We start from the raw sequence: 12,794 nt of genomic DNA, 5'->3' as shown, positions 1-12,794 counted from the left end.
TGTTGATATTGTCAAAAAATTAAGTCTTAAAGACTACTTAAGTTAGACATACCCGTAAATAATAAAAAAGGAAAGCAAAACATATTTGCACCAAATGTGATTTGAATATAACCATTGCATTCCAGGTACCTATGCTTTGGTTGATGGTTATGGGTTTAAATCCTATATAGACTATAGCGTTTTATTAAGCTATGCGGTGTAATTATAAATAAATAGGAAATATATAAAAAAAACCATTGTGACAAAATTGTCACATCGTTTTAAAAACCAGATGGTAATATTCAATAATGAACTAGCAGAGCCAGCTGTCTTGCTAGGTCTTTCGGACAGCTTGGAGACCTAATGACATGGTGTTGGATTTAAGTCATGGTAATATCCTTCCCACATACAATTTAGCTCTTTTTTCATCGGGCAATGATTAAGTATTTCCCACAATCCAGGCTATGGGAAAATAATTCCCACATAGTTTTTCAGGAGATTTTTTATACCTACTGAAATTTCCATAAGTACATATAATTCACATATAAATAAAGGTTATATTTCAGCTTTTATTTGTATGTGAATATCATTTTTTTATTCAATGACTGAGGCATAAGATTTGAGAATGTAACGTTGAAAACATCTCATGCATATACAAGTCAGAAAAAATCCATTTTAGAAAAAAATACGACATCCCGCCGGGTGTCGGTTGGGTAAATGGATGAGAGGTTTTCAAATTATGTATATTCAAATTATTTTTATCTCCACGTTTCTCATTTGCATTTACACCCACGGTGGCCGCGCGGCTTAAGCGTTGGACTATAACGCCGTGGGTTCCAGGTTCGAATCCTGGGTCTGGCAAGTACACATATTGTTTTTCAATTTGTTTCTGTCAGGGTATGGACCTAATAGGTTGAGCAAGTGGCTGACATCCGTTTCTCGTAAAAAAACAAAATCTGTTAATACAAACCTCTACTCTGTGGAGGCCCATATATGATCCTATTAGGATCGGACATGGTCAAATAATAATAATAATAATGCATAAAACAGTGAACATAGTTTATCAAAACAGTTGTAGGAACCTATGTATGCGCGGATAGGGGGGTATAGAATTTGAAGTGATGTTATGAATCAATTCGCGATTAAAATCTTACTAAAACAAATAATCAAAAAAAGAATGTGTCAGGTACTTTTTTTTTCGGACATAATAAATAAGGCACACGATCGCTTGCCAAATCTGAAAGAGCTACATATAGGGTAATAATATATGAGATGATATTTTATTCTTGTTTATATATTCATTTGAATATAAAAAAAATCGTTTAACTACAGCGAAATTATCAATAAACAGATAACCATAATATGCACAGTTAGTTCCAGAAGCTTTCATTGTCATCGGAGATCTTAGGAATAGATATTGCCGAATGATTACTAAGCTCGAAGCTCGACTCCACCATATTGTCTTCCGAGAGAACATGCTCACTCAGAATAGACTTATTGGACATGTTATCTGGCTGTCCGCATACTTCTCCATCAGATAGTGACCCTTCTTTTATTGATAAATTTTCAATTGTGCCAATTTCACTGTGGATTTCTTGTAGGGGCAAATAATTTTCCATGTTGTTTATTGGTGACTTATCTAAATTGATATTTTCTTCAACATTTTCATTTATCTCATCGTCAGGATGAAGGTTGTCATTCAAAATGGACTCGTGAGAATCATTTTGTTTTTCGGCATTTTCAACAAAATATTCGCCTATTTTCTTACCATTTTCATCTTTCATCTGCGGTGAAATTGCTTCAATTTTTTCTCCATCTTCAGCATATTTATTGTTTTGTTCCAAATCATTGTTCATGGAAGCTTCTTTTATTTCATGATTTGATTCAACTCCACTCGACCCATATATTTTATCATCATTCTCTTTGTCAGATACTAACGTTTCACGATTAATCGAATCCACCTGAGATATTATAATGTCATTTGTTACATCATTTTTCTGATCTAATTCATCTTCAGCCGATTCTTCCTCATTGCTGTTTGCAATAATAGCCAAAATATTTTCATTAGCATTCAATAGAATTTCTTCTTCTAAATCAATTTCTTTACTACTTTTGTCAATCTCTGTTGTATTTTTAACTTCATCCATACTATTTCTAGCGTGCATCTGATCTATATCCTCATTCAATGCTTGTTCTATCAAATTATCTGATTCAGGTTCAAGCTTGTCAGATTCTAAAATTAACAATTCTTCTGGAACATCGTCGTCTGCAGTTTTAGTGGATACTTGGAGACCATTCTCCGAATTATTGTCTTTACCGAGTGCTTCATCGATCCCGCCGGCTGTTGCAGTTATCTTTTCATTGTCAGCACCTTTCGTACCGGCATTTAAAATTATGTCTGCTATCACATCACTCTTTTCTTGTTCAACACTTTCAATAGGTGAATTATGAGAACCAATTATTCTATCATCGCTCTCTCCATTCTTACTTATATTTTTCCGCGGCAGCAATAATATTGAAGAAACTTCAACATCGGCAGGGTTTCCATTGAGAAAATTATCTTCCCTAAATTGTTTCCGTGCAGCATTGACTTTATGCAATAAATCTATCTTAAATTTAGCGATGTTATCATTTACAATAATGTTATTATCATTTTCAATCAACTCGTTACTTTGCTTAGTGAATATTTCTGAAGAATTAGCATGATTTGTATTATTAACAGAGGCGAGCGAATTATTTTGACGTTCACAGGTTTCAAATGATAATTTCCTGCGTACACTATTAATGTTATTCAACAAAGTGGCATTGCTTATTAAACGTGTATGTTTATTTGAACAATTTCCACGTGTAGTAATTTCCTGTTCATTATCAGACTCATTGGCACTAATCGTTGACCCCTTGATTAAATGTGAATCTTCTCCATCATGTTTTTTATCTGTCGAACGGTTACTATCAATTTGAGAATTTCTTTTATTATTGTCCCAATCAGAAATTTTCATGGTGTATCTGCTGAAGCTTGCAGAGCTTCTCGCATTAAAAGTTACCGATGGATTTGCGTTTCTTTTTTTATAGTCAATGTTTCTGAGGAGCGAATCTGCAAATGATTTGGGATTTTTTGTCAAATACTCGTTCATCCTCTGAGCGGTAGTTATGTAGTTTTGCAAGACGCTGTTGTCGATTTTCATAGTCGGTTTGTGGACCCGTCTCAACACGTTGTACTGCGGAGAGTCGTGCTGTCTCAAGTTAAACGGCATTTGTTGAATCAACTCCGATGTGGCCGTTTGCGGAGCGGTTAGACAAATGCTGTCTGAAAAAAAATATATTTTGTTCCCATTTGAGATTATTGTTTTATAAAAGTCAAATATGGACATGTCTTGTGTATATTGAAATTAAGAGGGAGTGTAGAGCTACTAGCGGCATCAGTGACAGTACGTAGTATACTGATTTTGTTCATCTTAACATATGGATTTGCCAGACACAGCGACATTATAAGCCAATATTTTACCGTTACTAATATTGGTTAATTAATATTAACTTTTAATACATTAATCATAATCAATGCAATAAATTTTTGAATCGTGTTATTCTGCTTTATGCCAATATGTTTTTTATTACAATTAAATTATTCAGTGCTGAATATATAACAATAATTTCTGATGGAATTATTAGTTAAGTAAATAATATTAAAAAGTAACTAACCAGTGATTTGATTTCTGTATGAGGTGTTGCCATATTTATGACTTCTGTGTAATACCTCTGATGATGAAGTCAGAGGAGGCTTTGGAAGATATGTGGCAGTCTGTCGGTAGGCAGACCGATCACCCTCATCGCTGCTTCTCAATTTACTGCTAAGGGCCTCGATGAGACTTTCGGATTGTCTCGATTTGAATTCTTGATAGGATCTATCTACCGCTTCACTCTCCATTTCCAACCTGCGATTGAAACACAATTTTTGTTGTAAATACATAGAAATCTATATGAAACATTACCATTGCACTAGTAGCAAAAGTACGTAGCTAATAATAATTAGGGAGCTGAGGATTGAAAAGGTAAACATGATATACACTTATACGTAATACGGTTTGTCATTATAATGACCTTTTTAAATCATGACGCAATTTCGATTTACAAGATTGTAAAGAATGATATCGCAAAATCAACAATATTTCTTTTGCGATAATCGGGGGACTGTGGTAAAGAATAGCCAAAATTGTGTGACTGTCTTATTTAACAAGAAGAATATTTCGCACCGTGAGTGTAAAACCAAGGTATCTGCAAATTTTTCAATTTCAAGATTAAATGCAAAAGTCGTGAACTTGATAATGTAAAAGTGAAGCAACTGAAAGAACATGCAATATAATGTAGATATAAACCAATTATGATTTTTTTTTTAAAAACTCTATTTCTCCTAACAAAACGAAGACTTCAAACCCTAATATATCCAAAATATGTCTTTTGCAGATGCCTTGGTTTTACACTCATGGTGCGATTTATACAATACATTTTAAGTCGTTTTTTCGCTTCTTTGACAATATCATCTGTTGGGCTTGTATCATCTTCAGTTTTTTCAAATATTTCTTTCGATCTTCTGCTTATCCGAGAAAACTTTTTACCACAAGTGTATCGGGAACTCCTGTAAGGCAATAAATTATTATTAAAATTGAAAATACTCAAGTTGAGTTAAAGAATAGAAACAATGATATGCCAACAATAATAAATGGACCTTCTTGCATCTTTTTCAAGATTATCTTCATCTGAAGTTGTTTGCGTAGAAAATTTATCAAAGTTCTTAATCCTCGCCGATTGTGAAGATTTCTGGTGCAAGTTTTGAAGATCTTTTCTGTGCTCCAGTATTCTTGAAATAAAATAAGAAGGATATTAGACGGGTCAACTGCACTTACAAAAGTATTATCTGTTAATGCTTTGATAGATAAATGTATGTATGTAGTAAAAAAACTTGTTTTACCTGTCAACTATAGTTTTGCGGGAACTATGTAATTTCTTTGCAGGTAATTCCTGAAAAACTTCATTCTTTTGTGGGGTTGACTCCTTTTTTGATCGATAAGAACATGGTGCAGAATTGACTCTGAATAAGAAATTAATAGAGGGATGTTAATTGAACAAAATGGTTATGTAGGTATACTACAAAGATAACGTAATCACATTACAATATTTTGACTGACAGATTATCACCCAACCGCTCCGCATAATGCAAGCACAGATTTGTAATAATATTTTGTCAAAATGGATGTTATAAGGATGGGCATTTATGAACATGATAAAAAAACTGATTAATGTATATTATAAATTCGTTAATTTCCATAATGATGTATATAATATACCTATTATGTGAACATGGGAATAATATAAGTTCGACGGAGGTGTGTGGAATCGACCTCGGTTGATGATGTACCTATGAATTTAAATGTTATAGCATGCAAGAAATATACATTATCCACGAACCTTTTTGTTTCGGTTAGTTTTGAAGGTTGATTATATTCATTTGTTTTACTCAAATTCACCAATTGTGATGACAGAGTTAGGACTTCTGCATGAGCGTTATTAATTTCCTTCTTCATGCTGGTATGATTTGAAATTAACTCTTGAATTTGTAACCTTTGCTGCAATATAAATTATGATTAATTTAAATATCCAAGTACTGATTAACCATTATATTATTTATGTTGGACTGTATATTACAAATTGAAAAATACCAACCTGCGAATTGAATGCTTTCAAATAAACATTTTCATTTCGTAGACTTTTTAGGATATAGTTCAGTGACCTATTATCACCGTTAACATCTATCAAATCAGAAGGGATATCTGAGCCTGAGGGAAAGTCTTTTTTATTAGAAGTCAGTTTCTCAGATGATACTTGGTCGTTGATATTTTTCCTGGAACTATTTTCACCTCCATTTTTGTGTTCAGGAGATTTCGGAACATGCCTGTCACATTCAATTGGCTGCAATTTTTCAGTAGACAATGTATAATAAACATTAGAACTCTTCTTGGCTGCATTGGACACAATTTTAGGAATTTCAGACCCCGAAATAATGTTATTCTTCACATCAGCTAGACCTAAACCATTCTTTTCATATGGTAAAACAGACTTATTGAATTCATTTTCATCTGTATTGGTTTGAGAATTTTGAACTTTTATAGACAAAGTTTGAACTTCTTTATGAATATTTTCAACCTTTGAAATAGTTATACTGTCAACATTTGCAGATGGCATTGAACATTTTAACATATCATCCATTTTTTGCTGCTGTATCTCGAGAAGCAATTTTAGTTTATCGATTGTTTTTGATTCATCTTCATCATGGTTCAGATCCACATTAATTGTTTGGCATGTAGCATCCTTTGTGTCTTTAATGATCGAAGATTCTTTGGGTTCCGTAACATCTGGTTGAGCTTTTTTCTCTAGTTCATGGAGAATACTGCTAAGCATCTTTTCCTAAAAAATACAGATACAAAATGATCAACATTGGATTATTATAAAATAGTCACACAAGAGCTGAACCTTATAGGTAACATTACCAACAGCGGTACATTTAGCTTTAAACATGGCTTTCATACATTGCTATTAAAAGGAAATTACGACTCTGTCCGCAATGACTTTTAAATAATGGCCTTTGCTAGTGAAAGCTGAGCGGAGAATACCTAATTGTATTCATAAAAAAATACATCAAACTAAATGAATATAAAAATATGTATGACGAAAGAGTTTACCTGTTCTTTGAACCTGTTTGACTGATATTCCACAGCCTGCAATGCGAGTTTCAAGGAGTTCTCCTGGTTGTGTATAATACCGGACATATTGTCACTTTTACCCTGTATAATCTTACGGTATTCATCTTTCAACAAATTTCTCTCTACTTCCAATTCCCTTTCAATTCTCCTCTGCATTTCGATCAAATTGATTTTCTCTTCCATAATCAGTTTCTGTTTCTCCATCAATAACTCCTGTTGCAGTTTTTTCCTGAGACTAATTTCTGTTTTGCGTAACTTTTCCCGTTCTATTTCTAGCAGCGTATCTCTTTCTGTGTCACATCTCTCGATCATACTGCGGCATTGTTGCCATTCAGATCTCCTTGCTATTTCTAGCTCGCGATCAAAAGCGCTCTGCATTCTCTCATGAAGCTATAATCGGTAATTTGAATCATAAAACATATGTGAGACAAAAACCTAATAATCCAACACTAATAGATTGCAAGACGGAAGAACAAAGAAGAGTTGACGCCATATGGACGTTTCAGTTGAGGAACAGCAGAAACTCTATAATTGATGATAGTTAAGGCTTCACTAAGTAATTGCTAAAATTGAGGTGATCTATGGGCATAGTGAAAGATTATTATAAGATATTAAGTGCGTTTTCACTGTTTATTTATGTAAATAACTTACCTGAGATATGATGTGCTCGACTTCAATTGGATCAATTCTCAATTCAGCATTATCATCGTTCAACATTGACTTAGTAATATTTGTTTTCTTAGAATCAGTAATATTTTCATTTGGTTTATGCTTAGGATAAATAATTGCGGGTTCAGAATGTTTTACAATAGTCTCATTAGATAAATTATCTGTTTTATCGCTCTGGAGATCCTCTTTGATTACTATCGTAGGCGTTGTTTTCTCTAAACGAAATAAAAGCGTATACAATATGGATAATGGCTAAAAATTTGGGACTGATTCTAGTGAAAAGATATTATTGCAGATAAGTGGTGTAAATTATCGGTTCTGCTCTCCAAGATGGAGCAAATGGATATCCATCTACTGAGAAGGTATTATCAACTCCAGGACGTGCTGTTTTCCATAATATAGTCAGAACTTCTCAGACTACATTTCGCAATAACTATGTTTTATATTATGAATAATCTTTTTGAGTAATGTTTGTCGATCAGTATCGGAAATTAATCCCTTTCACTCGCATTTCCACTTAGGAATATATCCAAGATTGTCTATGGACAACCAAACAACGATATCATGGCAACTTTGCACCCCAACAACCAATATGTTTGCTAGTGGATGATAACTATTGGAAAACTCATGAATTGTTTCCTGGCAACGCTCTATGATTTCCGTGACGACTTGAATATGGTCAGTAAAAGTCTTGTAGATGATAGGGATCAGACTAATTGGACAATGATTTGCCACTTCTCCTGTCTTCTTTTTTGTGAAGAATAATGACTAATAGTGATATTGAATAATGAATAGGGACAAGTATATAATTACAATTCGTCCCTGAATCCTCCGTTCATTCTGACCAAACCAAACTCTCTTCACCTGAAAAACCTTTTAATATAGAGCCCAACCCAGAGCAGACATTTTATGAGGATTAGCTATTGGGTATTTTCATAGTCTATTTGGTGCATATTGGGGTGGATTTAAATAAACATATTGATTGAAAGAACAACATAATAAATTCGACGCAGTTACAGAATGAAACCGTGACTCACAGAACGAGAGATGAGTTTTCTAGTTTCTCTACTATGCGCTTAGATTAATTTTGAATAATATTTATGCATAATTATCTGAGGTAGTATATTAATTAATTACCCTTAGCTCTAACTCCCGAGCTGATCTTTCTCAATGCAGCTGTGAGTAGTCGGATAAGCCATACAAGCAACGTATCTGTTGTAGAATTACTTTGGTAAGCCGAGTACACTTCTTGCGCTTGTTCTGATTCTGTTGGCAAGCCTGTAAACAAATACTTACTATGTATACTAATGATGAATACCCTTTGTAATTTCACTCTATGCCTTTAACAGAACAGATTAATAAGATAACAATGCGAAAGGCAGTTGCCAGTTTTGATTTATAATTTAATAAGTGGGTAGCTATTAAACGCAAGAAATACAGAATTTCCTGATTGTCCTCAAATATTCCAATATTGAATGCGTGATGCGTTAACGTAACAAACTTTAATGCATATTATGACACAAACATACATATTGAAAATAATAATATATTCTTTAACATGTATTTAAGTTTTTGTGTTCCGTGGTGTTTATGGTAGAGGTTCTAAAAGTGTATCTCGGCACCCGGGAACGCCATATCTAATTCAAAGGACCACTGCAAGTTATTAATTCCATAAAAGTTATCCATTAGTATTTATAATCGATTGTTGTTTATGCAGTGACGTCCTGTGGGGGTAGGCAGATTGAGTGTCGCTTTGGGGCGGCTGATACTCGAAGGGCGGCAAATCGAGGAGAATCATTTGGTATTATATAGAAATAGCTACCTAAACTTAGTTATATTATAACCAGAGCGTTGGAGATGTTTTTTTCCGGATGTTTTTTTAAAATTATTTCCCAGTAGGTACTCGCGGCGATTTTAGTATGATGTCACCACTCTCCGCATATGCCAATAAAAAATAACACAAATGCCAATAAAAAATATTTTTTACGACTTTTTTAGCACCTAGACACATTATGAATATTATGATAAATGTACAACACCAAAAAACCATAATAAATCAGTCATAATAATATAATGTCATTAACTCAGATTAAAGAGTTCCTTTCATAACAGTGATATTAGGTAGGTATACCGCGCAAAAGCCAATTATGTGGCGCTGAATGAGCGATGATGGACGACCGGTTGAAGGAACGTCAAACACCGAAGTTTTGAAACAAAATAATATTATATAGATGTCAAGGTTGGTAACGAAACAATGAAAATTATGGTAGAGATTTATAGGTAGGTACTACTTTTTAATTTATCCAAATATTTTTGCCAGTCACTCGCGAGATTTAAAAGTTGCCGGATGTACCTATTGCAAAATAGATATTCATTATGATTATTAATCCTTATTGATATTTGACATAATCAATTAGTATTCGTGCATATAATAGGTATTTACGTTAAGTACCAGCTAATTGTAATAAAAATGTATACTAGTAAGCACCTACCTAAATTATATCATATTTTAATTTGACTGTTTACTACTATTTATTAGTAATCGTTTAGTAATAGTAATCGTCAGGAAAATTTGTTTATTGTAACGGTTGAGTGTTGAGACTATTAATTAATAGCGTATTTATGATTGAAAGTAAGTTTATATTAAATAAATAATGAGGAAAATTATTTTGTTTACATGTTGCAGGGTACAATAATAGCATAGAAAAAATGGTGTGAAAATAATACATCTGCGTAGGTATTACTAAATGGTACAAACCAAATGTGTCAGACATATCAACCAAATAGCATCTCAGACTCTGGTGATTTGGGAAAGTGTCTAACTAATAATATATTTATTCGCTTATTTATTTATTAATATCTAAATTAAATTTTGTATGTTTCAGTCTTAGTGTATATATTTTGTTAGTAATGTATCCATACCATGGCCCCTACATGGGGGGGCTGACAGGGCTCTAGCCTGGGGCCCGGGCTCGATAAGTGAGATAAACACATATCACAAATTTGCTCTAATAGCAGAAAAAGCGCGCTATTTTCCTTCACTAATGTTATTATTTAAAATTATGTGGTTGTACAATACAATATTTAATTGTGTAGCGATACTTAAAAACTCCATAATTCAAATGGATGTATTAAATTATACAAAAAAAACACTAAACATACACATTAATTTTACTGCGTACACCATTTGGAAAACATTACTGTAGAGCGTCACACTGCCTTTATCCTTAGCGGTAGGTAGGGGGGCCGCTAAAGATCCTAGCCTGGGGGCCCGCTTCAGGATGCGGGGGCCATGCTGCATACAACACATTTCTTAGATATTGGAGTAATGAAAGGATGATAAAAAAATGGGGCGGCATTTTGACGCTACCTAGGGGCGGCATTCTGTCTAGGGACGTCACTGTGTTTATGTGAGTGATTAGTGGGTAGTGGCAGAACCCCAGTAGGCACTGAGTCCCTGGGTTGCTCTGGAGGAGGATATGCGGATAACATCAAGATGCTGAGTGTGACTGACTGGAGAGAGAGAGCCTCGGGTTAGTGCTTGTGCATTCGGTTGTGGACTTGAATGGTCTGTAGCGCCAGCTTAAGATAAGTAATAGAAGTTATCCATACAATACTTAGCGATATGAATAAATAAAGTCATGATTTTTTTCCATCTTAATATTGATTGATTATTGCGTTAAATTAAGTAAAAAATAAAAACACAAAATTTTCTATATCCGTGAGATTAGAAATTCTGTGGTTTTTGCTGTTTAACAAAAACACCTGTGTCGGTAAACTCCAAACCCACTACATCTCTACTTACTACATTTAAAATACCGTTTGCGTACATTGAGTCTCAAATTAATCCTGGAATATAAGAAACTTCGGGTCTTCTAAAGAAAATTCTTGATAGAAAATTATAGCAGTTATGGATATCTTACCGAGGGCCTCGAGAATGTCCCAAACATCTCTGTCATTAAATTTGATGTCTCGATTGTTGTTATTTTGGGAACCATCTAAATTTTTTACAAACTTATTTGTAAATTTAGGCAGAGAGGAAAGCATTGGGATCTCAGAGCTGAATACTGACAACGAATAGTCATACCGCTGTTGAAAAGATAAAAATATTAATTAGGTATTATAATTACAAACAATTATTAAAGTTCTCAATTAGCAAATAAATTAATAATTAAGATTGTATGTCGACCTGTTGTAAAAAATACTCTGCAATTAGAAGGTTCAATGCTTGATATTTTGGAGAAATATTTTGATTCTGTCTTTGTATTGCAGCGATTTTGTGGCCTATAAAAAAAATATAATTTCATTATGATATAAATAGCATCATATAGTCGTTAATGTTTTGATGTCTATATAAAATGACCTATATCAGTTGTTTTAAGAGCTTCTATCATTTGGTGCCTGAGATGCGTTCGTAATTCTGACAATACGCCTTTTTCTTCGAACCATACGTAAAGTTTATTTTGAAACTCTTCTCTAGACATATTACGAAAGTCTTCTTTCGAATTGGGTGTCCCTTGATTATTATCTTCTGCCATGTTTATTGGTTGTTCTATTAATTCAATAGAATCTAAGAGGAAACGTTATTCATCATGTATCTCGATATACAATTATAACGTTTTCAAATTATCATTGACAGTGATTTGTTTATAAAAAATGGCGACGAAAACTTTGGCTTGTTCATAAAAGTTTTATTTTATCGTTAACATCACGAACACAACTAATGCAAGGAATACTTTTTCCAAAAATACAAACATGATAAATAGAAAGACGAACAATTATTATTTGCTAGTTAATTAAATTATAAATATAAATAATAAAAAAACAAAAATAAAAAAAATATTTAAGTAAAAACTGTGCACGGGTTTTAACGTAGCTCCAATTTTAAAATTGAAATTCGACATTGAAATTATGCCCCTGTTCCATCGACACGCACGTCAGACAATAAGTCGTCGGAGTTTTTGTCGGCGTGGATCTACCCAAATCCACGGCCTTTATTTAACTCAGCAGGCCAGGCTTATTGGCTTTCAAACTTGTTTTATATTTTACCGCTTATACAGATGCATGAGTTTACTGGCACCAATAGTGTGTAGTATCACTTCCCTCCATTTTGTGTGTGAATTTCTCAACTGTCACTTTTATTTTTATTATGGTTTTTTTTCGTCTGGGTTCGGGATTTGGAGGTGGATAATTGACACACCGGAATTATGATGGAAAACGGCGAGTTTATTTACGTTAATATTATAATCGTTACATTTTTTATAATTTAATTTTTTAGAGGACGAAATCGGCGTGTTCACGATTTAGCTGTTTGTAGCGATCTGCGCGCCATCTTGTATTTTCGCTTTTCAACGAGAGCCGTTGGCGAAAGAAGGCGACGTTGCAACATCT

General features: G+C 33.6%; 1 protein-coding gene across 1 annotated transcript; it reads right to left on the bottom strand.

Annotated features, from left to right (window-relative positions):
• Window positions 1-1,349: 1,349 nt before the first annotated feature.
• On the bottom strand, window positions 1,350-12,043 carry LOC147077818 (uncharacterized). The gene is made up of 14 exons (XM_085940084.1): window positions 11,767-12,043; window positions 11,593-11,687; window positions 11,327-11,492; window positions 8,541-8,681; window positions 7,386-7,618; window positions 6,714-7,124; window positions 5,698-6,438; window positions 5,443-5,600; window positions 4,946-5,065; window positions 4,703-4,834; window positions 4,481-4,612; window positions 3,679-3,911; window positions 3,024-3,286; window positions 1,350-2,588 (listed from the first exon to the last, which is right to left on the bottom strand). Exons 1-14 carry the CDS (start codon window positions 11,939-11,941, stop codon window positions 1,350-1,352), a joined length of 4,239 nt encoding a protein of 1,412 aa, XP_085796210.1. The 5' UTR covers window positions 11,942-12,043.
• Window positions 12,044-12,794: the final 751 nt, after the last annotated feature.

Source organism: Rhyacophila brunnea, unplaced genomic scaffold (genome assembly GCF_057557595.1).
Source record: "Rhyacophila brunnea isolate RB1 unplaced genomic scaffold, BYU_Rbru_1.0 scaffold_12, whole genome shotgun sequence".
NCBI lineage: Eukaryota > Metazoa > Arthropoda > Insecta > Trichoptera > Rhyacophilidae > Rhyacophila > Rhyacophila brunnea.
Note: the sequence above shows the minus strand (reverse complement) of the source record. Positions and strands in the feature narration are given on the sequence as shown.